The following is a 26,434-nucleotide window of genomic DNA, read 5'->3' as shown; positions in this document are numbered from 1 at the left end:
TTTTCTCATTTTTATAATTTCTTTTTTTTTTTTTTTCCTTTTCCATTAGGGCTGATGTACTCCAACAACTATGGGATAAAAACCCACAAAGCCTTTTTTTGATTTTTTTTTTTCATCATCCTGTGTGAAACTATATCTTGATGGGAGACAATCCATACATTCATGATTTATTAGCCTGTCAAGAAATCTTTAAAACATTTTTCTGTATTGAATATATAACTTGCCCTAAAAACAGAAGACAGCATTCTCCCTTATGTTAATTCTCTTAAAATCAATTACATAGCAACAAGCTAAGGTTGCAATTAAATCCAAGCTCTTCTTTAGGTTGAGAAGTATTACATTTTTAGTGTGAAAAACAATGAAATAAATATTCACTTAACCAGTCAAACATCTGTGGAATTTGACCTCTTTAGAAAATCACATCAACATTTAAATCTACCTAAGAAATTCTCAGGATCAAGTCACATGTTTTGGTCAGACGGCTAAGAGTGATTAGATCTTCACAGATTCCGTGGTAACCAGTTTCTAACTTTTAAAAACTTGGTAATTACCTTAAACAGTCTCTGACACTTAAATTCCTTGCTAATTTACCATGTATTATAGAGATTTAGCAAAATTATTGTGGATGTACTGTACAAATATTTGTCAGTTGTTAATAAATATCTCCCTAAGATGCATTAGGGACTCTGTTACTAGTATTGACAATTTTTGGTGAATCCCTGGCAGCGGTTCAGGTTTTTCAGAGCCAGACCTACATTTCTAGGTTCACGTTCAGTCTCCTTCTTCCTACCCAAGTGTACCCCTGAAATGATCCTGTACTTTTGTGTCCTTTGTGAGGTTTATGATTCAGTCAGCTGTTCAGCTGGACAACTGTGTGTGTCTAATCTCTGGTGAGCTGAACTGTTTCTCATAGAATCATAGAATAACTTGGATTGGATGACTCCCTTAAAGATCATCTGGTTTCAAACACCCTGCCATGGGCAGGGACACCTTTCACTGGACCAGGTTGTTCAAAGTCCTGCCCAAACTTTCTTGAACACTTCCCAGAATGGGGCACCCACAGCTTCTCTGAACAGCCTCTGCCAGTGCCTCACTACCCTCTGAGTATGGAATTTCTTCCTAACATCTGATCTAAATCTCTCCTGTTTTAATTTAAAACCATTCCTCCTTGTTCTCATTGATCTAGATTTACTGTCTGATAGGGACCAAGCTCAAATGAAGACCCTGTACCTCAATCTAAAAAACTTAACGAGTTCTTTCTCTCTCCTTCTCGGTCTCCTTTTGTTTTATGTCCTTGCAGCACCTGCCTACACTGTGAAAGCTTCACAGAGCTCAGAAAAGAACCAGACCTAAGTATGCAGCCCTTAATTTGTTGTATCATAATTTTAAAGCAATTAAAATAAAATACAATTGAACACCACATAAGTAATGGGCCGATCTACCAGCTGGGCAAGAGAAAAACATGCTGGAAACAGCTCATACAATTGCTCACTGCTTATTTTTTATATATTAATTAAGTAATTTAGAAGCAAGAACCAAGACAAAAACAATGGAAAACAAATTGGATGATCTCACAGTCCTACAAGCTCTTGCTCTTGCCTTGTCTCCAGGGCTTCTTGGATGACCCTTCACAACAGCTTGTTCCTCCTCCCCACATTTTTATGTATTCCTTCTGTTACATGCAAAAGAAAAAGGAGAGAAAAAGATGCCTGACCAGCATTAAAAATCCCATCTTTCCTGCTTGGAAGGACAGGATTAATTTTAGCAGATGGAAATGTCTGTAAGGCAGAGACCTACATCTCAACTAGACACCTAAGCTTTTTTTCTGGCAAATGGAAAGAAACTGGCACTTTCAGGACGCAATTAATCTCATCCCCATGTAGATATTTAAACTAGGTCATATGAATCATGCCTTAGAAGAGACAATTCCTCTCTACTGACACTAAAGGGAGCCTGAAATCACTAGATATAGATGTTTACATTGGTTATGTCTGAAGTTAAGTGAGCTGGATGCCACCTGAGCTCCTCAGATAGATTTCTTGCTTTAGAGGTAAAATGCCTTATATTTATCTTTTGATTACATATGTGGCTAGAAACAAACTTGTGGCCTTTGTGTTGCTACTTTTAATAGTCCAAGCACTACAACAGATATATGAATGTATAATGTGATTCACTACAAAAACAGGTTTTCATAAGAAATTAATAACATCTCCAGAGCACATAGCACAGAGTGTATGAAAGAGCTTATCAGAACTCTCAACACCTTCTCAGCAAGAATTCAGGTACTTGACTTCACGATCATCTAGCAAAAATGAAATAATCTTTCAAAGTCTCAGCATTTCCTTTTTCTAGAATTATGCAGTATGATTTACTTTCTAATAAAATCACATTTCATATAATGTCCAGTCAGTCAGTTGCTAGCTGATATCATCATAATCTAAGGATACAAGGGAGACCAAACAATTGAGTACCCAGAAGCACATTTCAGTCACTGGAGATGGTGCAATAGAAGATACCATCTCTTCCATACCAGCTGTGTTTCACTGACACTGTATTCACTTTCCATTTGAACTGAGAGGTCCCAGTTGTGTGAGAAATCTGACCCTTCAAGTCTTCCTGACTTTCTAAGTGCTTAACTAGAGATAGATTTCTAAACAGGAATTTACACAAGGACTAGGTTTAAAGGGATTAATTCCTAGGAATTTCTACTGTGCTAGTCATGGCTTATTAGCCAAGCACTTAGCATGGAGCTGCTGGTAAAACAGATACTAATTTTTGAAGAACAGAAATACACATAATGCTAAATTAATGGAAAACAAATACTGTCATGGTAAATATCATCATATCTTTTTTCAAATGGGATTATAAATTTGACTGGCACTGGTAAAAACATTGGTATAATATGCTTAGACTTCTGTAAATCATTTAACCCAGCACTTCATGGGATTTTATTAAGGAAAAAAAGTAAAAATGCCACACATTAAATGGATTTAAAAGTATCTAATTGACAGGATTTATTAGCACGCAACAAGAAATGGGAGAGTTGATCACATGTTTGGTGGGATCCTCAGGGACTGATCCTGGCCCTATGTTTTTAAATGCTGACCAGTCTGGGAGAAAATTCTGTCACTACTGTCCAGTTTTAGCAATGACAGAAAGGAGGTATTGTGGTAAATGGTACTGAAGACAGGTCACTGATACAGGTCAATGTAATTTTTAACAAAGACAGCAATAAAGTCCTAACTCTGGGAATAAAGCAACTCTTCCTTACGGTGCACTTTCCAGAGAGTTCTGGTGTGAAGCAGATGGCAATCCTGCTGGCTGTGGGGCAGGACATGAACTCCCAGTGTAGCTGCGTGGCCAAAGGAGCCAGCATAACTCTGGACACGCACACGGTCACTCCTGTGGGAGGCAGGACATTTATTACTTCTGCACAGCGCTGCAACTGCTCCGAGGCTCCATGCAGCTGTGGCAGGCACAGCTCAGCACTCCTGCTATGAAACCAGAGAGAACTCAAAGACTGGTCATGAGACAGATGAGAGCTCTGACAATCATGCCTCGCAGTAAGGGATGCCAGGAGCTCAGCGTATTTACTTAATCAAAGAGATGATTAGATGATGTCTTTACTGTAGCCCAGAGATAGTGACAGGGGCACAACCCTTTGCAGTGTGCTCCTCAATCCAGCAGATTAAGAGGCAAAAAACTGAAAGGCACTCAAAGCTGGAAGCTGAGACTAGATTAATTCAGATTAGAAATATAGCACATGCCTCCAAAAGACTAATTAACCCCTGGAATTTGTAAATGTGTGAGAGGTTCTGATCATCAGAAATTATTCAACAGAAACAGAGTGTTTTTCTAAAAGGTAGGGCAGGTGTCAAGAGATGGATCCTTCCTCCAACAGCTCATGTTAGCTATACAGTCTGCTCTGACAAACTAGAGCAATTGTGATTGTTCTGCCCGACTTACAACTCGTCTACTTGATTTTGTTCACAAATGAAAACTGAAATTTTGGAAATAAATCTGAGCAGGTTGAAAATCCTGTCCAAAATATCTGCAAATATATGTGATGTATCCACAATATTCTTTTCATCTGTCCTGCAACTCAGTTAAAAATGCTTTTCGGATTTTTACTTCTCCAGTTAATCTTCCTTTTCAAAAGTTTTCATGAACTTCTATGCCATCCAAGGCAAGAAAGCCTTTCTAACTACTTCTCTGCAGAGATTCCTGTTTGAAATTGGAGAAGTTTGCTTCTTTGGTGAGTATGAGTCTAAAAGAAAAACTTTGCTCTCTGGGATTCAGATTTTGGTTTACTTGTCTTTCCAGAAAAAGTCTGGAAGCTACTCAATTATCAGGAGAATTTATACTATTTCAAACACTTAGATCTGTCTGGAGTAGCAAAGGGAAAAATCAGACACTTCCTCCTCCTCATATGAGAAAATGGTGATGGCCATGCCTTTAATAATAGGATTTTTTTATTCTGTAACTTCTGTATTAGCTATTAATCTGTAGGTATCACAGTATTTTGACATGTGAACATATATATTTTGCGTGAGTCTGTAAGAGAAAAAAATAAATCAGTTCTCCTTTTGAAATGCTCTTTTGCATCTTTACCTGCAAAAGACACTTTCAGTGTTTCCAAGTGTCTGTAAGGATATGACAGAAGGAAAGGAACAAGGCTTCCTCTTCTGAGAACAGATAGAAGCATTTCATACATTCATCCCATACCAAAAACATGGGACCAAAACATCTCAGCATGCCCAAAATGTGCATATACAGCCAGTAGCAGTAGCATTAAGAGAGGACGCACCTGTGAAGGCCACCCTGGAGAACAGAGCCTGCCACTCAACCACACACTATCTTTATTCCAACTTAGCGCCAGCAAATGGGACAGGGAAAACAGATGAAGTGGGAAGTGAATGTAGGTAGAAGAAAACCAGGAGAGATCTCTGGGCAGCCTTTAATTGTGAAAAGCTTTTGTCAACTCCATCCATCACTGATTAATGGTCACCCACACTTCTGCCTATCCACATAATAGAAACCAGAGAGCTTCCCCAAAAAAATAAAACAGCCCTTGCTTTTGCCTGGAATCACTGCATTTTGTAGGCAGTACTGCATTCAGCATTGCTGTTCTAATTTCTATGCATTCTCATAAAAATCACACAAACATTGGCATCTTAAGCACAAAGGGCAAGCCTATCAGCAGTGATTTAATAGTAGAGGATTTAACTCTTAATCATTTTTATGTAAATATAAAATTGTCACATATAGACACTATATTATATTATAGTCCCTTGTACATATTTAAAACCCAATAAATTGAAATGCTTTTGCAGTCCTAGATATTTTCTAATTCTCCTCTAACAAAAAGGCCAATTATATATCTCTGATAGGAACATCTCATTAGATAATCTCTAATGAGTCCACATTAAAATGGGAGAACAAAATAGAACTGAAATATTTTTATCAGTATTACTATCTATCCATAAATTTCTGAATGAAGAAATCAGTGCCTAGCTTCTTCTACACCTTGCAACCACTATTTTTGAGACTAACTCTTCTAACTTTAGATGAATGCCCCTTATCCCCATAGCAAAATATTCATATTTGCTTAGAGTTCATAAAGAATTCTTAGTAGTGGATTTAATTCCTTACACTGTGCTTGTCATTTTAGCATCTCTGCACCTATTCACATACTTTTAATGGCCTTTAAGGGAATATTATTTTAGTCTATGGGTTAAATATATTCCCAGTCTTATCGTATCTAGAAAACCAGAGCTGCTGCTGTGTTATTAATCTAGTCTAATTACCTCTTTCATTCATCACTTGTTATGGTCAGGTACTGTAAATCAGCACTTGAAGCTGAGAGGAGTGGTAAAGTATATACATAGGTATTACAAATGCTTCCAATTCTTCCCAGGTTTAATTTTAAAAGTGGAAAAATCAATGCTTAAGATTTAAACAATGTGCTTGTTACTCAAGACAGAACTATTGTTTGAATACTATGAGACTGGTTCAGATTTCTTAATGAATTCCTCACTGGTGTGACAGCAAAAAGTGGGCCATAAATGAGAACTTTACCTTTCTATGAATCATAAGCACAGGTAGTACTGCAAGCTACCAAAAGAAAGAAATGCTGTGTTGTTAATATCAGTTTTGAGAGACCTTTGTAGAAGATGGTCCAGTAAATCACTAAGTCTTTTTTTTTGGAATGAGTTATGACTTCCCTAAAATTCCATCCTTATCCAGCAAAGGGATGACAACAATACAAACAGCTCAGCTGGCTGTAGCTCTTGAGGCTAGATCCCACAGGTGCTGCACAAATCCCTTAGAAAGTTCTTGCTTGTTTTACAGTCTAGGCAAATATTTTATAAGCAGACGAAATATGACAGAAATGCAACTAGATATTCACAACCTGTATAGTATTACCCTTTTCCTTATCATCAGACCTCTCAGGGTGGAAATTCCATACCAGCTTTGTTTGCTTTCTAGTACCCACACTTCACCTTGGTGTTCTAAGACAGCAGAGGATCTGTACTTTGACCTGCCACTTGCAGTTATGTCTCTGCTGTTCTGAGTAAAGTAAGTCAGACTGTCAGACATAATAAGAACTACAAAAAGGGGTAAACTCAAATAAAAGTTGCTCATGAGTCGATTCTTAATTACATTAGGAAAAGTGAGAAACCAATCTTTCCTGCTTACTCCTTTTAAAATGCTACATCAAAGCCATTCCTGTGGCTTTTGAACTGTTCCTCACTTCCTTGAGAAGTGCTAGATGACGGTGCATGATTGAACATTGAAAGGAGGAAAATATGCATATGAAATAAAGGATCATATTTGGAAGTCTGTGAGAGCTTGAAGTCCCTTTTCACTTCATCCACCCTTTGCAAAGAATACCATAAGAGCACAGCAGGACATATTTTGGCAATACAGGCCCAAGTCTGAGAGATCCATAAGCTCTTTCCCTTTGGAAGACCAAAAGAAGCTCTTGGTACAGGTGGCAAAACATGGGATATACACAACTTAATTATGTTATTATATCATTAATACAGACAGGCAGAGAGGGGGAATAACAGCTGTATGTAAAAATGTAGATAGAAGTCAAAAGTTCAGTTGTCATTTGTGATGTTTTATAGCTTTGGGCAGTGAAACATTTTGCTACTTGTTATTATAATTCCTCTGCCTTTTCTGTTAATCCTTAATTTAGGTTGCAATTGGAAGCTTCTAGGTTAAAATAATCATTTCTATTTTTGCAATGTGTGGAAAAAGAGGATGAACACAGAAAGGTATAGTGATTAAAGAATTCCAGCTGCCAACATCCTCCATGGGCCCATGTTCCATTCCTACCCCAACATGTCCTTTCCATCATCTGAAATCCTCAAAAAGTGACAATGCACAGGTCAACATTTCAGTTGTAAATCACATCATGGTAACTGACACAGGCAAAATCTTTTAGCTACATAATTTTAGATAACATAGATAGCCCACAGTTAGCATCCATAACCAAAAAAGCCTCTTAGTTAACCCATTGTTCAGGCAGGAGCTCACTTCTGTGAGGTGCCAAGTGTACCCATTAACAACCTGAAACTCCTGCGGAAGTTACTCTGAACCTCCTGGGAAGCCTTTGGCACTTCAAAGAGTCTGGATCTGAATTCACAACATTCTTTACATGAAGCTCTAACGACCCTAGAGTCAGTGCTGACTGCTGCTGAGAAGGAGATGCTTCAAGGTGAGAGAGCCCAGCACTCACATCTAGTTGTGCGCTGAAGTACAAATGGAAGACTTCAGCTCTGCTACCCAAATTCCCAGAAGTACCAGCTGTGACTCCAGTAAGACCCTCAAACTGTCAGCCAGAAATAGCAGGTCAGATTCACAGAAAAATCTGTCAGAACTACACAGAGTTCATCAAGGCCAGGGAAGGGCAAAACTCCTACAAACTTTTACGAAAAGCAAGACATAATCCATAAAAGTTTTTAAAGCTTAGGTAAGAGCCTAAAGTGGAGCCTAAATATTTGCAGTGTTAGCCATAGTTTTACAAGAAATATTGCTAATACTGAGGGAATTTAAAATACTTGCCTGAAACAAGAACAGAAAGGTTTTAATGGCAACCTCTAAAATTCTCTTGCATATGAATAAAGTATTTTCAATACACAGTGGACACAATTAAAACAACAAACACTTGACACCAGGCAGCCCCCTGCCATAGCTAGCCCAAGATTTACTCATGCTGAAAATACAACAAATACAACAATATATTTAACTACTGTTTATAGCAGGAGTTCACTTTTTGAGGCACACTGCACATTTCCACAAGAACACTCCTGATTTGGGAGCCACCACTTCTGGATTTTAATTCCCTGACGTCTCTGCTCATTTTTGGTTTCTTCCACTGAGGTACAAAATTATGCATACGTGAAAACAAGGAAGAGATTGGACCAAAATGTAGAATTCTAATAACACAGTATGTGGTAAACAGACAATACTAGGCAATAATTATTTTTAATTTTTTTTTCTTTCTAATAATTCAAAATGTAGGTCCAGAGAAACTCTGATAGACAAAGATACTTTGGTCATAACTTCTCAGACACCTTTTTGCCTATTTTACCCAGGGCTCAGGCAGGAAGAAATAAGCATCCACATAGGCAGGTACATGTTCAAAGTCAGTACTGTTCTTTAGTCAGCTGTAAAAATGAGCTTTGATTAAGAATGCATGGAGTAGACCTCTCTTTCTTTTGATAGGCCTGCACATGCAAACCAAGTTCACATGGGCAGTCTCATACAGACTAGCAATCAAGAAGTGAGAGTCCTACCTTGAACTTGGAAAATCTGCTTTCTCTAAAGCCATAACGTACAGCTGCCATCAGAAACAGACCTAATTGCTTTCCTTTTTCATTTTCCAGGCCAAGCAAATCTATTTCCTGTTACAGCCTGTACTTATAGTTTTATTCAATCTTATGACTTAAAGACTAAAACATTTGAGCACCACTAGGATTTTTCCACCCATAAAGGGGGAAAATGCAAAACGCAAAACAGATGGTTTATGATGTTTTTAATTTATTTTGGCCACCCATAGAGCTGTGGGTTATGTTAGTACCAACCAAGTTAAAAGCAATAGAGTTCTTCATAAACACTGTATAACATATTGTACAATGACCAGGCATAGGGACCTCCTTTCAATGAACTCCTATTTATTAAGCAAACTTGCTTAATAAAATGTCAGAAAAAGAAAACAAGAATAACTGAAGGCACTAGTGGTGCTGCTGTACTTGAGCAGTTCCTGGGGGGGATTGGCAAAGTCTGGGCTGCTTTATTACAGTATTGTAGCCTAATGTAGAGCTTGGAAAGTATATGATCAAAGTATACATTGAAAGTGGATGGGTTTACTGAAAGTAAAACATCTGGAGGTAACATCCCCAGAATAATATCATGTAAATAGCAGATACTGTATAATAAACAATTGTTTCAGAAATACTCAAGAGCTGAAAAAGTTCCAACAAATTAAAACTATTTGTCAAAAAAATTGCCAGACTTATACTGGTACTAACCTCCACTTTTTTCTTCTGTCTATGAATGGAAACAAAGACATTTCAAAAGAGACTTCTAACAATTCCTGAGGTACTTATTGACAAGGTATCTCGTGGAAATTACAGTAAAAATAAAAATTGAAATTTCCCCTGTACCTACTCTAATTTAAACTGAGAAATCATATTTCAACAATAACCATACCACTTTTACAGAATATCTTCAGTGCAGTACTGCAGGCTGAGGGACAAAATGAGCAAGAATGGTTGGTCTCAAAAAATTTCTATGTTGACAATTTACTACATAGATCACAGGGAATATAAAACAGATAAAATTTACTAACCTGCCAGAAACATTATAGGAAAGCATAAAGAGAGGATAATGTATGTATTTAGGAAAACAGAATAGCATTAAAGATTTTAACTTGTATTTTTTGGCTTGTTATTCACAGATTTAAAGAATTCCTCCTTAGAAGTGGATCATAATTGCAAAAGTTAATTAGAAAGTAATAAAATGTGAAAGCTTAGGAATTTATTACAGCAAACAACAGTACAAATTTCGAGCAAAAACAAAGGAGCAGGCTCTTAGAATGTGAACTTTTAACGCAAAATACTTTTTAATCAAATGGCAACAAATATTTTGACCTAAGAAATAAATATGAAGTTCATTATTATCAAACCAAATGCAAACACAGAAAACTCACTTTCATTCAGAGGCATGCTTAAAGCAGTTTGAAAGCAAAAAATCCTTTGTAATTACTTCTGCAGGTAAAACTGTTCTAACTATTATTATCTGTCATTTGCCAGTGCTTTCCTTCAAGACAGATACACTTATCTGAACTTGAAAAAGCCAGTATGCCAGAAATGCCTCCCCTATGTGTTGGCTAGGGACTGTAATTCCTTTAAATTATGCAACTGGATTCCCACAGCTGGCCCACAGCTTGGCTGAGAGCTCGATTCAATGCCAGTGAACCTGACTGCTAATATTGTCCTACTTGCAGAGCAGGTAATATATCCAGCAACTTATATTGAAGTTCTGACTCTAATTAACAGAGCAAGCAAATGTTGACATTAGTGACAAATCTTGCTTAATAGTTACTGTGAGACCAGTGCAGCCAACTGGCATTTTCCTGTAGCATTTGGCAGTAATAATCATTTCTTTATTTCTTAGAACATTGCTTATAATTTGTTTTTATGCATTTTGGTTCAAGTTAGAAACAAATCAGCACAAAACCAACCCGGAGAGCAGCAGCAAGAGTCCCGGCTTTCAGACAAGTAATCAACAAGAAAGCATGCAAGCAGTATCCCTGGGAGGATGCATGGGGGACCTGACTATAGGAATTCTTATCCTGGATAAAGCTATGTAGCCTTGCACAAACAGCCTTTGGCATCTTGTCTCTGGCCTACCTGGACAGTAGCAAAACATGTTTATCAGACCATAAAAGCCCAGAACCTGAACTGCAAGCAGTTAAAAACTGAAGGTCGCTAAACTGCAAAATTCAAACATGCTTCTATGTTTTAGCCACACAGACAACAATAAAACAAAGCCTCCACAACCACCTGTAATAATATGCCTGTTCAGCCAGCAATTCCAAAGTACTCAGCAACACAAGGTAGACATTTTCTGCAGCTGGTTTTACATGTACATTCTTGCCAAAATGTTGTCTCATCCCCTCTTACCTTCACATTAGTCCGGAGTGCACAGTAACATGCAAAAAACATTGCAGTAAACAAGGAGCATATGGACCAGTATTCAGCGTCTCTGCTCTGCACAAACGGTACACACACGATCCCGAGCATGTGCTACTAAGGAGCATCCGTTCGCTCTGTCAGTTTGAAAATGCATTGATCTCTGTTTTTCTGACTACAAAAAGACATGTCTTGAAGGCACTGAGTGAAAACTACATATCTCTTCAGCAACTCTATATAGAAATATGCCCAGTAATTTCAATTAGCAGAGAATTCAGCATCTGAAACTTGGACCACAGTTGCTTTTCCTTCCAGCATTTTAAATTCAGGGGGGAAAAAGGAGGGGAACTCAGCCAGGGGGGAAAGGTGAGGAATTAAAACATACGCAGTGAGTTACTTATATTTCCCCCTGGCTTTGATGTTTTCCTATTCAATATTTTACAAATGTTATACACAGAAAAATGAAGAAAGGTTTCTCTTCCAAGTCTTAAATTTACTGTAGATTCTGCACTGCTTCTGTCTGCTCTTGTTAAAGATGCAGCATCCCTTTTAACAAAGACAACGTCATCAATCATGACAGATTCAACATGTTCTACTTACAAATACAGTCTCTGATTAAGGACAATGGCTGGCTGGCTTATTAACATTTCCTCAAATGCAAGTTCAGTTCCCTGTGCTAATCTATTTTTAAATAAAAAGTCCCACCTACTCCTTCCCTCTCATTTAATAAAAATGCAGCAGATTAGCTCTAAATATCCTGAACTGCATTGTGCTCCCAGCTCAGGCACTGGACATTGCTTTTGGACTGTTCTCATGCCTGCTTCAGATTAGAAACACAAAGAAAAATTAAAATGAAAGCAGAAAAATCCTGGAAGAAATCTCTGCCCTCACATTTGTAACTACATATTCTGAATTCAAAATGCTCCAATATCTTCCAGAATGAGGGAACTCAGAACCTAGCCAGAAGGCAAAGCTTTAATTCACAAGCACAAAAATAAAATCAAACCACTTCTCTCACTCCTGTCAACCGCTGGGATGCTGCGAATTAACTGATTGTTTACTGGGCTGCAGGGACACAAAGTCAAAGACTCAACTCTGTTTACAGCACTGGAAAACACTGATATCAGTACTGAATTATGAAGTAATCTCCGGGAATAAAACCAGAAAAGAGGCTTTTTTTTTTTTTTTCCCCACTGCAGCAGATACTGTGGGAGGCAAAGAGTGAAAGAGGCTTTACTACCTCCTTCTCTATCAGCACACAGCAATTTGCATAGGATAAGCATAACTTAATAGAAATATCTGCAGTGACTTTTAGATTTCTTTAAATGTTTTATATAAACCCCCTTGAAAATATTCAGAAACACTGAAGTCCAAACCAAATCAGTGGGTATCCCTCTGTGTGCAATGGGGTGAACAGCCTTAAACAGAAGGGTGTGCATTTAAAGAATAAGGGGGAGGGGAAAAGACAGCAAGGTTTTTTTCCAACATCTTCCTAAAGACAACCTCTCAGAAACTGTCGTCAACTCCAAGAGAACAGCTATTTTTAGCTTGTCATTGTTTGTGCCTTTTTTTAGGAATGAAACAGGCAGTCGTGTTTAAAGCTAGATATTGCTCTGTAACATAGTCCAAGACAGCTACTTAATTTGATCCCCTGCTCCATCTGTCATACAAATTAAGTAATTAGTAATCACAGCCTTCTTTGGCACAAACAATGACTTCCACAACAAAGGAGATGAACCCTGGTTTTAAATCTAATTCTGAGATTTTTGTTAGTAATGAAATTGGGGTCTAGACATCATAGTTCAAAAAGCTGAAATATCCTAAACTTATGGTGGTTCAGATTTTGGTTACAGCAATATCCATCAAATAAGCTAAAACATGGTAATATGGTGCTCAGCAAAAGCATGGCAGAATTAATTGACACATTTCTTATAATTCTTCAAGTGAATAGAAAGTAAAAGGAATCGTGGTTTATTTTGCAGTACAGTACACTAAAAATTAGAATTAAGTATCTTAGTCACTGAAAAAAAAAAAAAATCATAGATCTTGGGGAATTCTGATCCACAGAGAAATGCAATTCAAAAAGCAGAGATGAAAAGATGCACAGTCCTGAGAAGTGAGGCAAGGTTCAGGCAAGCATGTAGCTGCATATGAAAATCAAATTCAAGCTTTCTTTCTGCCAAAGGAATTGCACAAGGATTCAGTCAGCAAAATCTTTGAAACAACTTTCTTTTTCTCAGTCCTAAGAAAGTTAATGGTTTTGGGTTTAGGCAAACAAATCCAACATGGGGAAAATCTCACTAAAAGAAAGCAAGGCTGCATAGCGATAAAATTTCTGAGTGATTACCTGGACAAAAAATTTCAGACTCATTTAAGAAAACAAGAAGTAATGCAGTCCCAAAGCCTTCACTCAGAAAAAAAACTCCCATGACTCCTGAGCATCTAAGAGTAAAAAATACCCAGAAAATTTCAGACTGACCCTCATAATACTGCAAGGGGCAAGAGAGACCCTCATGCATATGGTAGTTACCTTCTGTAATAACTGTGGGGCATGTGAGAATTTGCCAGACAATTGAGACCTCTGTAGCAGCCAACAATGTTTAACTTTTTTAGCAGACCAACCCAAAACATTTATCAGGGGCTACTTCCGGTAATCTACACAAGCAGATCCCTGCAGGGCTTTTTCACCTCTGCCAAGACATTTCTTATCACAGCAGCCTAATTTTTAAAGAAAACATTGTCATCAAGGACATACAGTATTTTATGATGACTTAACAGGTACTCAAAAGCATCACATATCAGTGAAATTTACAGTTAAAGATACAGAGTCATTGAAAATGAGTGGGGAAAAAACTCTGGCTGAGTCATCCAGACATGCACCAGGATATTTGAAGTACTCAGGGCTTCTTTAAACAAGTGACAATAGGGGAAAACCCTAGAGATGAAAGAAGTTATTACATTAAAAAAAAAAAAAAAAAAAAGGTTAAGGAAAAAAAAAAAAACACAGTAGAGAGACAGTACCACAGACTAGTACCAGACAGTACCACAAAGGAGCCATACCACAGACCCTCTTTAAAAAGACACACAACTGGTGACCTGAACATTCTCAGATAACAGAAACTGGAGCCACTATCTTGAGCTTGAAATTCCATTGTTACTCTCTGCTCCTGTGTCTTCTGAAGGGCAAAAAGGAGTGCTTAGACGGAAACCGTGGTTGTCTGCAGAGGTTCAAAGAGAGCAGACGGAACACGCTGCCTTGGAAGACTTTGATCTCTGGAGGGCCTGAGGCCAGTCTGCTTCAGAGCAGTGAGGCGGGCACAGCCCTTAGCAGCATCCATCACTGCCCAGAAGAAGAGCTCAGGAGCTAGTAGCAGTAATAGCAGTAACAGCAGTGGTACCAGTAGTGAGAATGCCCTGTGGCTGTTGTGTCCTGAAGTTGTGCTCAAGGACCCCAACAGTGCCATGGCACTATACTAGCACAGAACTGACAGAACCGCAGAATCACAGAATGGTTTGAGTTGGAAGGGAACTTAAAGATCATTTAGATCCCACCCCCTACCAGGGTAGGGATGCCACCCACTAGACCAGGTTGCCCAGAACCCTATCTCCTCTAGCCATGAACATTGCCAGGATGGAGCATCCACAACTTCTCTGGGGTAACACTGGAACCACACTGAGGAATAACATTTTTCATGCTCAGACACCTAAGCATTTTCAAGTTTGGGTTGTTTGTTTTTTCCAGGTATGATAGAAGGGGTGGTATTTTAAAAGAGAGTACCAATAAAAAAAGTAGGCTAAAAATGCAGAAAAGAAACCAAAGTCTCCAGGATTTGCTTTATAACAAGGCAATGTGCCCCACTTCACTTAAACACATTTGTTGGTAAATATAAGTTGGTCTTAACAAATGCAACGAGATAGATTTTGTGATCACCCTGTGATGATAAAAGAAAGCAAATATTAGCTATGAAAAAAAAGAGACAATTAGAGGGGTAAAGGTCTGAAGAAGAGGGTACATTGCTTTCTGAGTGGATGGAGGGAAAAATGACACTCCTGTTCTCCAAAAGATGGAAGAATGGATGCCTGCAGGAAATTGGGCATAATGGTGGAGGTTTGCAAGGCTATTTGTAGGCCATGCAATGCTTATTAGTATCAACACTGACAATCTGCATCACTGACTTTGAGTAGCCAGGGGTGTAATTCTCTCTCTTTTCACAGGAGGTACTGGCTTGCACAGTCATGGCACTCTGGCTAGAGTCATGTTCCATCACTTCCTGTCCTTGCACACTCCAGTGATACAATCCTTATAGCACCCTAGTTCTGCATTGTGTAAATAACTCTGATTTCAGCACAGGAGCTCTCAATTGAAATTATTTTACTCTTTCCCCCATTTCTAAGACTCTAAACTGTCATTTAAAATTGTTATTTTCCACATCTGCAAGAAGTTCCTTACACTGATATCCATGTTGAGGGGTGGTGTATTGAAGGAATTGTTGATATGGACTGCAGGTCATGGGTGCCATAGGGCCTACAGTTTCCAGATGGAAATTATTGACTAGAAAAATTGGATTGTATCTGTGGGGCAATCTGGAAACAACTGCAGAAAGAATAATGAGGAACAAAGCCCCAGTAGGAAAGAAGTCTTTCTTAGGTTGCCCACTGCAGCAATGCCTAGTAGAACATGACAGAGAAAGGAACTACATCAGCAGCTTGAACTCAGAATATCTTAAAGTTTTCACAAAGAGAAAGAAAAAGGCTGAACAGATTATTTACAAACTCTCATCTCCAGTACTGTAAACAGCTCTCTGATATCCTGGCATTCTGAGGCATAAGTTGCTGTGTCAAAAATTCTTCCTCACTTCCAGACCAGTAAACACCAAAGACCTTGCCTTGGGCTGATTTAACTTAAGCCACAGTTTTCCCTGAAAACTTTCTGTTCCCTTTTTCCTGCACAATCTTCTTAATACAGTTGCCTGATTTTTGAACATTTAATACTTTTCCTCTGAAAGTCCCAGCTCATTGCTTTCTGTCTTATGTGGTTGCATTGAGGAAGGTTTTGATCAGATATATAACAAAAACATATAATTTACTTCTAAAATAATTCCTTCCCAATATTAAAATGTATACATATTTCATAAACCAGGCTTTGTAGTTAGTATTTTGTAGTTCCAGTCATGAAACCATTTATAATAATCAAATTCAAAGAATAAATAAATAAAGTTCAAATGATAAAAAATTAGTGAAGAATGGCCTCATCCTGTAAGTCTTTTCTATGACTGTGACTTTTTCAGGATAGGTTTCCTCATTGTTCCTGGTGACCTTAAAACAAAATAAGGAGAAACAAAGAACAGAGGTTCAGAAAGAAAGAATTGGATTAAGCTTCATCTTGAGTTACTCAAAGCCTCCTTTTTCCAATCCTGTACCTGTAATCCATGGATCAAGTTTATTTTACTCCTCATCCTATCCAACTGATTGAGATGACATAACTCCTTTAAAACCTCAGCTGAGACATCCAGGCTGTAAAGACTTTTTCTACTCTAAAGATCCCCAACTGAGTTTCCTGAATTTCTCTCAAATTGATTACTAACATGTCTCCACAATATGTGTTTCATTTTCTCACTATGAGAGAAAACCTGCCTTTCTCCTTGACCTGAATTCCCGTGATAACTCCTCCAAAAAGGCATTTCCATTCACAGTCATAATTAAGGCCATGGCATTCTGGAACCCTAGGAGATTATCTAGGCTGTTTTTCTTGCAGCAGAAAGATTAACCACACATAGTGTTCTTGGCAAATGATTGTCAGCTTCAAAGTCTCTCATGAACAGAATGAAACCTTTGCTTCAGTTAGTCCTTTATTCTTAATCTGCAAATCACAGAATCATATAATTCCTAAGTTTGGAAAAGACCTCTAAAATAATCAAGTCCAGCCATCAACATACCACCACCACCATGTACACCACTAAACCATGTTCTTAGAGCGCCACATCCACCATATTTTGAATACTCAGAGGGATGGTGATTTCACCACTTTCCTGGGCAGCCTGTTCCAATGCTTGAAAACCCTTTCAGTGAAGAAATTCTCTCTATTATCCAAGCTAAACTTCACATGGTACCACTTGAGGTCTTTCCTTTGGTCCTATCACTTGTTACCAGGAAGAAGAGACTGACCCCACCACACTACAACCTCCTTTCAGCTAGTTGTAGAGAGAGATAAGGTCCCTTCTCAGCCTCCGTTTCTCCAGACTAAACACCAGCAACTCAACAAAAGTCAAAAAGCTTAAATTATTAGAAGCTTTTAAATGATTAGAAGACTATGCTTGTTTTCTGCACAAAAAATAATTTAACAAAATTGTTTGAAAAACTTGGGGAAAAATGAAACTTGGGGAAAATGATACTTATCTTGTCATGATTGCCATCGCTCCCCAATTATGAATTAAAATTTTACTTTTATAATTTTTGAACTGTAACTTATGAACTAAGCTTATTCATTTAAGCATAAAATCCACATTTCCATGGTAACAGCATGAATGAAGAAGGAATGAACTTCCAAAGTTCAATTGCATTTATTACAGTACTTAAAAATAAACCTCCAGCAATTTCACTGAGGAAATTGCTGTAGTCTTTTTGTAAGAAAAAAATAATTAAAATTAAATCTCTCACTGTAAACTTGTATAACAACAACTGGATTTTGAATTGTATTTCATAAAGGCCCATGTGTGTCAAAGCACTTAGTATTTCATTCTTTGTACTGTGCTTTTAGTTGAGGAAATTCTTCAAAGAGAACCACTCGTTAAACTAAGAAATAAGATAAAAAATGCTGTAGTACTGGAAAAAAAGCCAATTTTTCATGAAAATACATGTGTAGGGTTTTTTGGTGAATTTTTTAGGGTTTTTTTTTAATGCAGACAGTATTTTCATTAAACAAGCAAAGTGTTTGAATTTACAATACAGAGTACATGGATGGATATTCATTGGCCATGATCTGACTATTCCTCTTCATTCATGACTAATAACAGTTATTAACTTCATATATTAACAAACTTCAACTAGAAATCTTATCAGTGAGATTAACACCTTGTTTTAAAAATATGTTTCAATTTAGCTGGTTCTTGAAAAGCCTGCATAGCATTTGAAAGTAAAGGATAATTAATAATGGAAACTACTCACAAGGCAATTAGTGTAATTTTCTATGTTTTACTGATTTCAAGAGATGAATCAAGATGTTTCTAGAAGCCTTATGAGTTAAAAGCAAACTATTAGGCTCAGTAAAGAACAGAGAGGTTAGAACAGGTCTAATTGTGCTAATAATATGCTAAATCTAGCAATCTATTTTTTCTTTTAAAAAAATAAAATAATATTCAAAATAAGTATATTATAAACATGAAGGAGCAGAAAACCTTTTTGTGCAATCTATCTCTGTGAAAACCAGTAAGCTGGTGATGAATGTTACATCTGTATGTCCTCTGGAACTGTGACTTCCAATATATAAAGACACCTGGCCAACCTATAGACTTTTTCTTCTGGTACTGTCCAAACTGTAAATGCATTAAAAACATACTAGCAGCAAAAATAAACTTAGCAAATCCCTTTCCATGACTGACTGGGACTTTTCCTGTAGAGTTTTACCATTTAATTCCTTACTTCAGCTCCTCTTTTACCCATCAAGTCAAAATATTTTCCTCTGTATTACAGATGTTCATGGGAGTTAGTGAGATGAATCCCATTGTCCTGAGAAAACTGGCAGGTGTAATTGATAGGCCACTCTGAATCGTATTTGAAAAGTCATAGCAGTCAAAGTACCCAGTGACTGAAAAAAGGAAAATATCACATCAATTAAAATAAATAAATAACTAAATAAAAAGGACCATAGGACCTACCAGCCAGTCATCCTCACTTCTGTGTTTGGTAAGACAATGGAATAGATCCTCTTGGGAGCTATGTCAAGGCATATGAATGGCAGGAAGGTGATTCTAGACAGCTAACACAGCTTCAAAATGCATAAATCATCCCTAAATTATCTGTTGGCCTTCTACAATGAAGTGATGGAGTGACTGCTGCTGGATAAGGGAAGAGAAACTGATATCATTTATCTTGACTTCAACAAGGTCTTTGACAGGGTCCCACACACATCTTTGTGTCTAAATTAGAGAGATATGATTGATGGATAGGCTATTTGATGGATAAGGATTCTGCTGGATGTCCAGTTGCAGTCAATGGCTCAATGTCCAAATCGAGATCATTACCAATTGGTATTCTGCAGGAGCACATGCTGGGACCAGCACAGTTCAGTACCTTTATTAATGACCTAACCAGTGTGACGATTAAAATCTGCACGACACCAACCCGAGTGGTACAATCAATATGCTAGAGGGAAGGGACCCCATAAAATAGGACAGGGACAGGCTTGAGGAACTGTCCTGTGGAAATCTCATGAAGCTTAATAAGGCCAAGTGCAAGATGTTACACCTAGGTCCAGGCAGCCACCAGTATCAGGCATCAAAAGGTTGAGAGAAGCACTGCAGAGAAGGACTTGGGAACACTGGTGGATAAATAAATTAACATGAGCCACAATGTGCACTTACAGCCCAGAAAGCCAGCCCTATCCTGGGCTGCATCAGAAGCAGCATGACCAGCAAGCAGATTGAGGGATGTGATTTTGTCCCCATCTACACTGCTCTCCTGAGACACCACCCGAAGTGCTGCGTCCAGCTCTGAAACCCAACATTAGAAGGATGAGGACCTGATAAAGTGGGTCAAGAGGAAGCCACGAAGATGTTTGGAGGGCTTGAATACTTCTCCTATGAAGAATGACTAAGAGATTTGGGGTTGTTCAGCTGGAAGAAGAAAGAGTTCTAGGAAGATCTTACTGAACCCTTTCAGTACATAAATGGGGCCTATAAGAAAGCTGTAGAGGGCATTGAGAACTTCACAAGGTGCTCCTGAAAACTACTGTTGAGAAGACAGATCTCAGCTATTAGATCCCATTTCTTTTGGGGATGCAATTACTGGCAGAATAAAGAAGTTTTGTGTTGGTTTTTTTTTTTTTTTTTTATGGTGCAAATATGTTCCACATGTACAGACTGAACAATTATTATAATTTTTTAATGTTCTAGGTTCAAGGGAATCCTTCAAATATGGTGGTTAAAGCATGGTTATTTTCTTCTGGAAATTATTCTTTTTTAGTTACTACAATTGTGGAGAATTTGGCACACAAAGACAAAATTTTTAAATGTCCTTAAGGGACACAAAATATTTTCAATAAATTTACATCTGAATAGAAACTTTTTTACATTGCTAGGTCTAAGTACTTCTATTATTTCACAGCAGTTAAAGAACTCTTTTTTGTCAATATTATTTAAGGAGTTCTATTATTTCCAACTAGTTAGAAGTTTCCTTTTAAAATACCATGCTTTGCACATTTCTTCCAAGCATGTCCACTTCTCACTTCAATACCCCCTTGAGTCACGTGCAGTGGAGATCAGCTAAACTCAGTGAATGTCTTCAGTGAAATATCTTGTAAAATTACTGCTTGTAAATCAGTAATCTGATGATATTTCACAGGGAAGCTGACTTTAGCATTGCTTCCTCTGTGACTACTTATAAAATCTAAAAATCTCCACCAAAAATCTCTTTCTGGCTATGGTGCTGTCTAGAAACATTTTGTTAATACTTCTATATGCAAAGTTAGTCTCAGTGTACACAGGGTCAGTATCTCTTCTGCATGGAGAAAAAGACTGAATGAGATGTGCATGATGACAGCAGAATACCAATTGACTAGGGCCATATTTATCCAAGAGGAACATTTTCTGTTCTCTTAATAGTTTACTTAAACAGCTTTAGAAATTGCAGCCCTCTTGAACCAAAGAAGCATGTCCCTTTTCACACATTAACTAAAAATATCATCAAATCTCTTAAGAAAACAAAGCCAGTCTACTGTCAATCATAATACAAGCAATCTTTTTCATTTCAACAGGGTCATGAATATCTACAGTCCTATAAAATATGAGTCTCTGGCCCAAAGAATAAATAAAATCAGACTAAAGTATGATATATGCTGAATGAAAACGTGCATCTACTAAAGCAAACACTAAAACAAACCTTCTCATTAATTTCAAAGAATTTCACAGATTTTCTTTAAGGTATAAAATACATTTAATGCACATGCCACAACACTGAGTTTGTATGTAAACCTCAGTTATAAAGAGTTGATGCTCCCTGTTCTTCTTTTGGCAGATTATCAGTTCTACTATAGCTGTTCTACAAAAGCACAGTAATAAAGTCTGAAAGTATCTTTTTCTGTCCCCTTTTCATCACCACACTTAAATTGGAGTTCACATATTGAAATATGCTTTAGGAAGTGTTTGTGAATACTTGTTCAGTCACAATGACTGGAACATTGAATACAGTGTGAGAGCATCATGCAACTGTCAAAGAGCATTCTGAACACAAGAATACTGTCATCTGAACAACTTCATATACATTTGCAGTTATTGGGTAATTTTAATCCAAATGTCCTGATTTGTGAAACTCCTACATGGAGTTTACTCCTATAAACACTGCAAAAATGATGGAAAGTATATAAAGAGTGAAGGATTGCCGAGAAAGTCTGGGTGTCCTGATACAGATGATAGAAATATTGTGTGTGTCTTCAGTGGAAGGGCAGGTGGGCAAGAGACCTTTCAGCTTGTGTTTGTCGATCAGAACCAAAGCAAGGCTACTGAGAGTTGTTACTGACTCAGTAAGATGAGTTAAACTGGACTTTAAGAAGATATTCCAAAGAACGGAGGATAGAAGAATCTGTTGCGAGAGGTGACTCATGTCAACAAAACAGAAAAATGCAATTGTGTTAGTCTTTTGTGATCTGGAGAGATGCAATACAGCTATTGTTTTTTTTAAAAATCCGAGTCTGAAGAGAAAAAAGTAAGTGTAGTCAATAAAATAAACATGCACCATAGGAAGAGCTTTTTTCCATCCTCCACCAAACCAGCACAGGAATGTAGCTCATCTCCCCACCTTTGATGATGCCTAGTCCTTCACAAAACCTGCGATGCAATAAGGCAATGAGAATTATATAATAATGGTTGACATAGAGTGTATGTATGTGCATTCATGAGTTTACCTTTGTAACAAGAATATATCTCTTTAAATACTCAACAGTAATCTCCTAATTAATGGCTGCAGCTGCTGTACATGATGCTCTGGAAAAACAAACCAAACCACAAAGTATGTTAAAGGAGCAGACAATTGCTGTCTGCTGATTTCAGTGAACTCCTGGCCAAGAAGTCAGGCTAGATAGCCAAGTTCTTCTGGACTATATGCAGGTGTATCTTCTAATTCACATGCACAAAAAAAGCACAAGACTGGAACAATCTGGAAACACTCAACTCCACAGTTGTTACTGCCTGTAACAGAAAACTGTCATTTTACACTTCTGCTTTGCATTGTTTTCTGCTTCTTCCCCTATGTTTTCTATAAATAGTAGCATTTCATGTCAATTAATGATATGGGGTTTTGAGAGATGTAGAAATTCCCAAGCTACAAGTGAAGCTGTTAAAACCCATAATGAAGCTGTGCAATGCTCAAAAATGTTGGCCACCTGGAAGAATAAAAACTTTAAAACACATCTCAGTACTTCTGATCCATTGGCTTTCTCTGTCATTTGACAGCCCTTTGCACTGAAATAGCTTGTTGAATATTTTAGAATCAACATCATGGTATTTCAGTGAAAGGATTATAATTATTTTTTCACAACTGCATAATTTCAATGTGTTGTGAAATACAGCTTCAGTGGGTTTCTTCACGCAGCAGTGTCCCAGTGTCATATTGAACAGTTGTGTCTATGGCAACATGTTCCTATTATCACAGATCTCCTATATCTACCATCATCTCTGAAATTTTTTTAGGTAATTAACATGGAATTCAATGCTAATTAGTAACATAAGAATGAAAATAGAATTTCATGCATAAAGCAGCTTCTGCCTACATACTGCTCTACGCATCTTGAACAGATAAAACCTTTTTACCTTTTTTGCTTAAATAGAACAGGGAAACATTGAAGACCAAAAGAGATCACCATTTCCTTTCAATTTCCTGGCATCTGCTGCTACAAGAAAGATCTGCTTATTCACCATTACATTATTGTACAGTAAATAGTGTAAAATAGAATGTTATTCTTCTACAGTAGAAGGCAAACTGGTAGCAGAGTCCAAACTGAAAGCCTCTCAGGATCTCTCTTTCAGTTTACCAGGCATGGTAAATAGATCTGCCCCTCAATTTTCATCTGCAAACTGGTATTTATAGTATCATTCCCAGTAATATCTCTCAAAATGTCAGTTTTTTTATTACATCTCCCAGTCTTTGCTGTTCTGCAACTGCATATTACCTTTCAGTAAGGACACACTTTGGTCTGCAAAACTTTGAATGACAAGTAAGAGAGTTTAATACTTTCAAGTAATTTCTAGAGATTGATTTGGAATATTTATTTTCCTAATCTGAGCAAACACATCTCCATGCTCACTGAATCTTTGAGTTCTACCACCTACAGTGTGCAGCTTTGTGCTCTAGCACCCAGAGCATTTCCTACAGTATTTTGCCCTATGTGAATGCATATATTTGTACCTTCTTCTATTCTTAAAATCAAGCAGTATGCTTGATTTTAAGAATGGAACTTGATATTTTTCACAACCCTCTCAGAACATATTGAAGACGTCTCTGGGTTGGCACCCCATATTTCTAGGGAAAAAAAAAATCAAGCTTCCAGCACTGCTATATTCTTAGCAAAGTACCAAAATCAATGAGATGCCATTTATGAATATTTTTTTGGACTTCCCGCTAGATTACATCATCAACGTACTGATGTCTCTGTCCAAATAACCTGCAAATTATTGTGCTAATGTTTTCCTAGTATGTGGTTTTACATTCCACTAATAGTCATTAAAGATAGCTATGCAGCACCCAGAACAGCCTCCAGAGTTTTCAGCTTGCCAATAAGAAGAATCTTTCACTGCCACACTTTTTCTTTTTTACTATATTATCTTACATACAGCATTTTACTACATTATTTTCAGCTATTCTACAATCCCCACAGAAAACCAGTGAAAGGCATGAGAGAGGAAGGGAGTTTATGCCCTCCAGCTAAATTTTCTGAAGAAACCTCTGACAGTTTTATGCCTGGTATATAATTCAGAGATGTAGGTAACATGTCAGAAGGTCCAGCTGCAGAAATAGGACACAGAAAGGAAGTGGTAAAGGAAATCACTTTAATTCTAAAAAAAGAGGAGCTGCAAATGAAAAAAAAAAAACATAATAGAGCAGTAGTTTGTCACAAGCAATACCAAATACCAAAAAGCTTATTGCTTTTTGCAGGCCAGAAGGTGACTGCTTTGGGCAACAGCTCTTGGGTCTTAAGACTTGGTTAAACTCCCTGCTTTGCCATAGGTACACACCAGTGTGATAAAGAGCAAGATGTTTAACCTACAACATCTCAGTGTCATATATTTGAGGATCAGCTCATGAGCATGACTCAGTTTTTTAATACTATAGGATTATCAGATGCTATGAAAACAACAATAAAAGCAACCACAATTGAATCAAGTAATCCCCCATGCTGCTACACCAACTAATTTGGGATATCACCTAACACCTAAAATCTAAAGTCTCAAAATCACCCAGTCTAACAGTTCTGCAGGTTCTCCTGAAGTGTGAAAGCCTTTGGATGTCTAAATTAAATTATTTCTCCTAATTTAGCCTGGATGTTATCTTAATCTTTAACACATACCTCAAAGCATGAATTTTAATAAATCGGTAATTATGTCCAACCTAAAACCATCTTGAACTTATCTATAGGGATACAGCCACTTAGACCCTAACTAAATCCTTCTTTGACCTCTATCTAATTATTTCTAAGAAGCATAAAATCTAGATGAAGTGAACACTACAGTTAGCATCACAGTATTGGTGCAGCACCAGAAATTATGCCATTTTTCACCTGAAATCTTTGTGTTCGGATCATTCACTTGGGACCACTTGGACAACCCACCATCATTTTCAGAGAAGGGCTATATGGCATGATGCAGAGTGGATGCACTTTTTTAAATTGTTCTCCATTACTCACAAGGGAAAATAAAATTAGTTATGGTAGGCAGAACTTATCATTATCTCTCTTCTCAAGCAGATGTCAAAAATGTAACCAAGAGAGAGCCCAAGTTTAGCACTGGAATTAGGCTGAATGCAACTGAGGGAACCATGATACAAGTCACACACAGCTGTATTATTAAGTCCAAAAACTGCAATCCAAAAATTTTTTTCAGTTAATTAAACAAAATTTCAATAAATTAAAACCCTTTTATGGTAACTAAAGCAATTGACTTCATATATCAAACAATCTGTTTGGTGTATGAATCTGAAGGAAAAAGGCTCTTTATGTGTGCAGGGAAGGTTAATCCAAACTGCATCCCATCTCTATACACACTGACAATGTGATCAATCCCCTTCCTTTCCTCACAGATAGCTGCAAAAATGGATGCAGGAATGAAGGAATTCCTTTCCACCGGTAATGCAAGAGCTCAGTCACCTCTTAATATTCAGTCCAGAGCCCAAAATAGCCTAACCTTGAGAAAAAAGAGCCATGATTTATAGATAAAGCAAGTGGAAAGACCAGAGAAGAAATGAATCTGTGTGTGGGAAAGCCTGACAGTCAACCCTGTGATGAACTGTCAGAGGTCAGAGCTCAGCAGCTGCCTGAGAAAAGAGTGGACAGCCATGAGGAATGTCATGGGCACTCCTGCACCAGGTTTGACCAGAAGCATGTTAAACACTAAATTAAACCCCAAGCTTTAACCAGAGACCATAACCATTAACTATATATAAGGAGAGCTATTTGGGAGAACTTTAAGTTTATCATTCTCTCTGCAAAAGCTGCAACAATGAAGGCTCTCCATGAACCAGGAAAGGTTGAAACAGTCATGGGATCAGGTCAAGAAACCAATAGCTGCTAGGGGAAAAAAGTAACCTTCAAAAAGATAATTCAAACTTGTCTTCTTTAACAGCTGTAGGCATCTCTTATCTCCTGGAAGTCAGAAATGCTCAAATCCCTCCATCAAAACAACATCCCAGACATCCCACCAAATGTCGGATCTGTTCATTATGTAGATGCTACCATCCACTTGGGACCCATACTAATTCAGGACACATACATATCTTCCCAATGTTGTCCATCTTATTATTGCATG

The 26,434-nt window shown here is 37.6% G+C and overlaps 1 protein-coding gene across 31 annotated transcripts in view; it reads right to left on the bottom strand.

Annotated features, from left to right (window-relative positions):
- DLG2 (discs large MAGUK scaffold protein 2) overlaps window positions 1-26,434 on the bottom strand; it is a 988,777-nt gene that overhangs the window by 717,098 nt on the left and 245,245 nt on the right. For 3 of the 31 annotated variants that reach the window (XM_030286576.4, XM_030286551.4, XM_030286664.4), the window contains exon 1: window positions 11,199-11,781. The exons of 26 other annotated variants lie outside the window; for them this stretch is intronic. In XM_030286576.4, coding sequence (XP_030142436.1) covers window positions 11,199-11,318 — 120 coding nt within the window. In that variant the 5' untranslated portion in view covers window positions 11,319-11,781. Of the gene's footprint in view, window positions 1-11,198; window positions 14,145-26,434 lie in introns of those variants that run through there. 2 more of the 31 variants (XM_012569901.5, XM_030286519.4) reach the window with 2 other exon arrangements.

The sequence above is a fragment of the Taeniopygia guttata genome, chromosome 1 (genome assembly GCF_048771995.1).
Source record: "Taeniopygia guttata chromosome 1, bTaeGut7.mat, whole genome shotgun sequence".
Lineage (NCBI taxonomy): Eukaryota > Metazoa > Chordata > Aves > Passeriformes > Estrildidae > Taeniopygia > Taeniopygia guttata.
The sequence above is the reverse complement of the archived record's forward strand: the minus strand, read 5'-3'. Positions and strand labels throughout refer to the sequence as shown.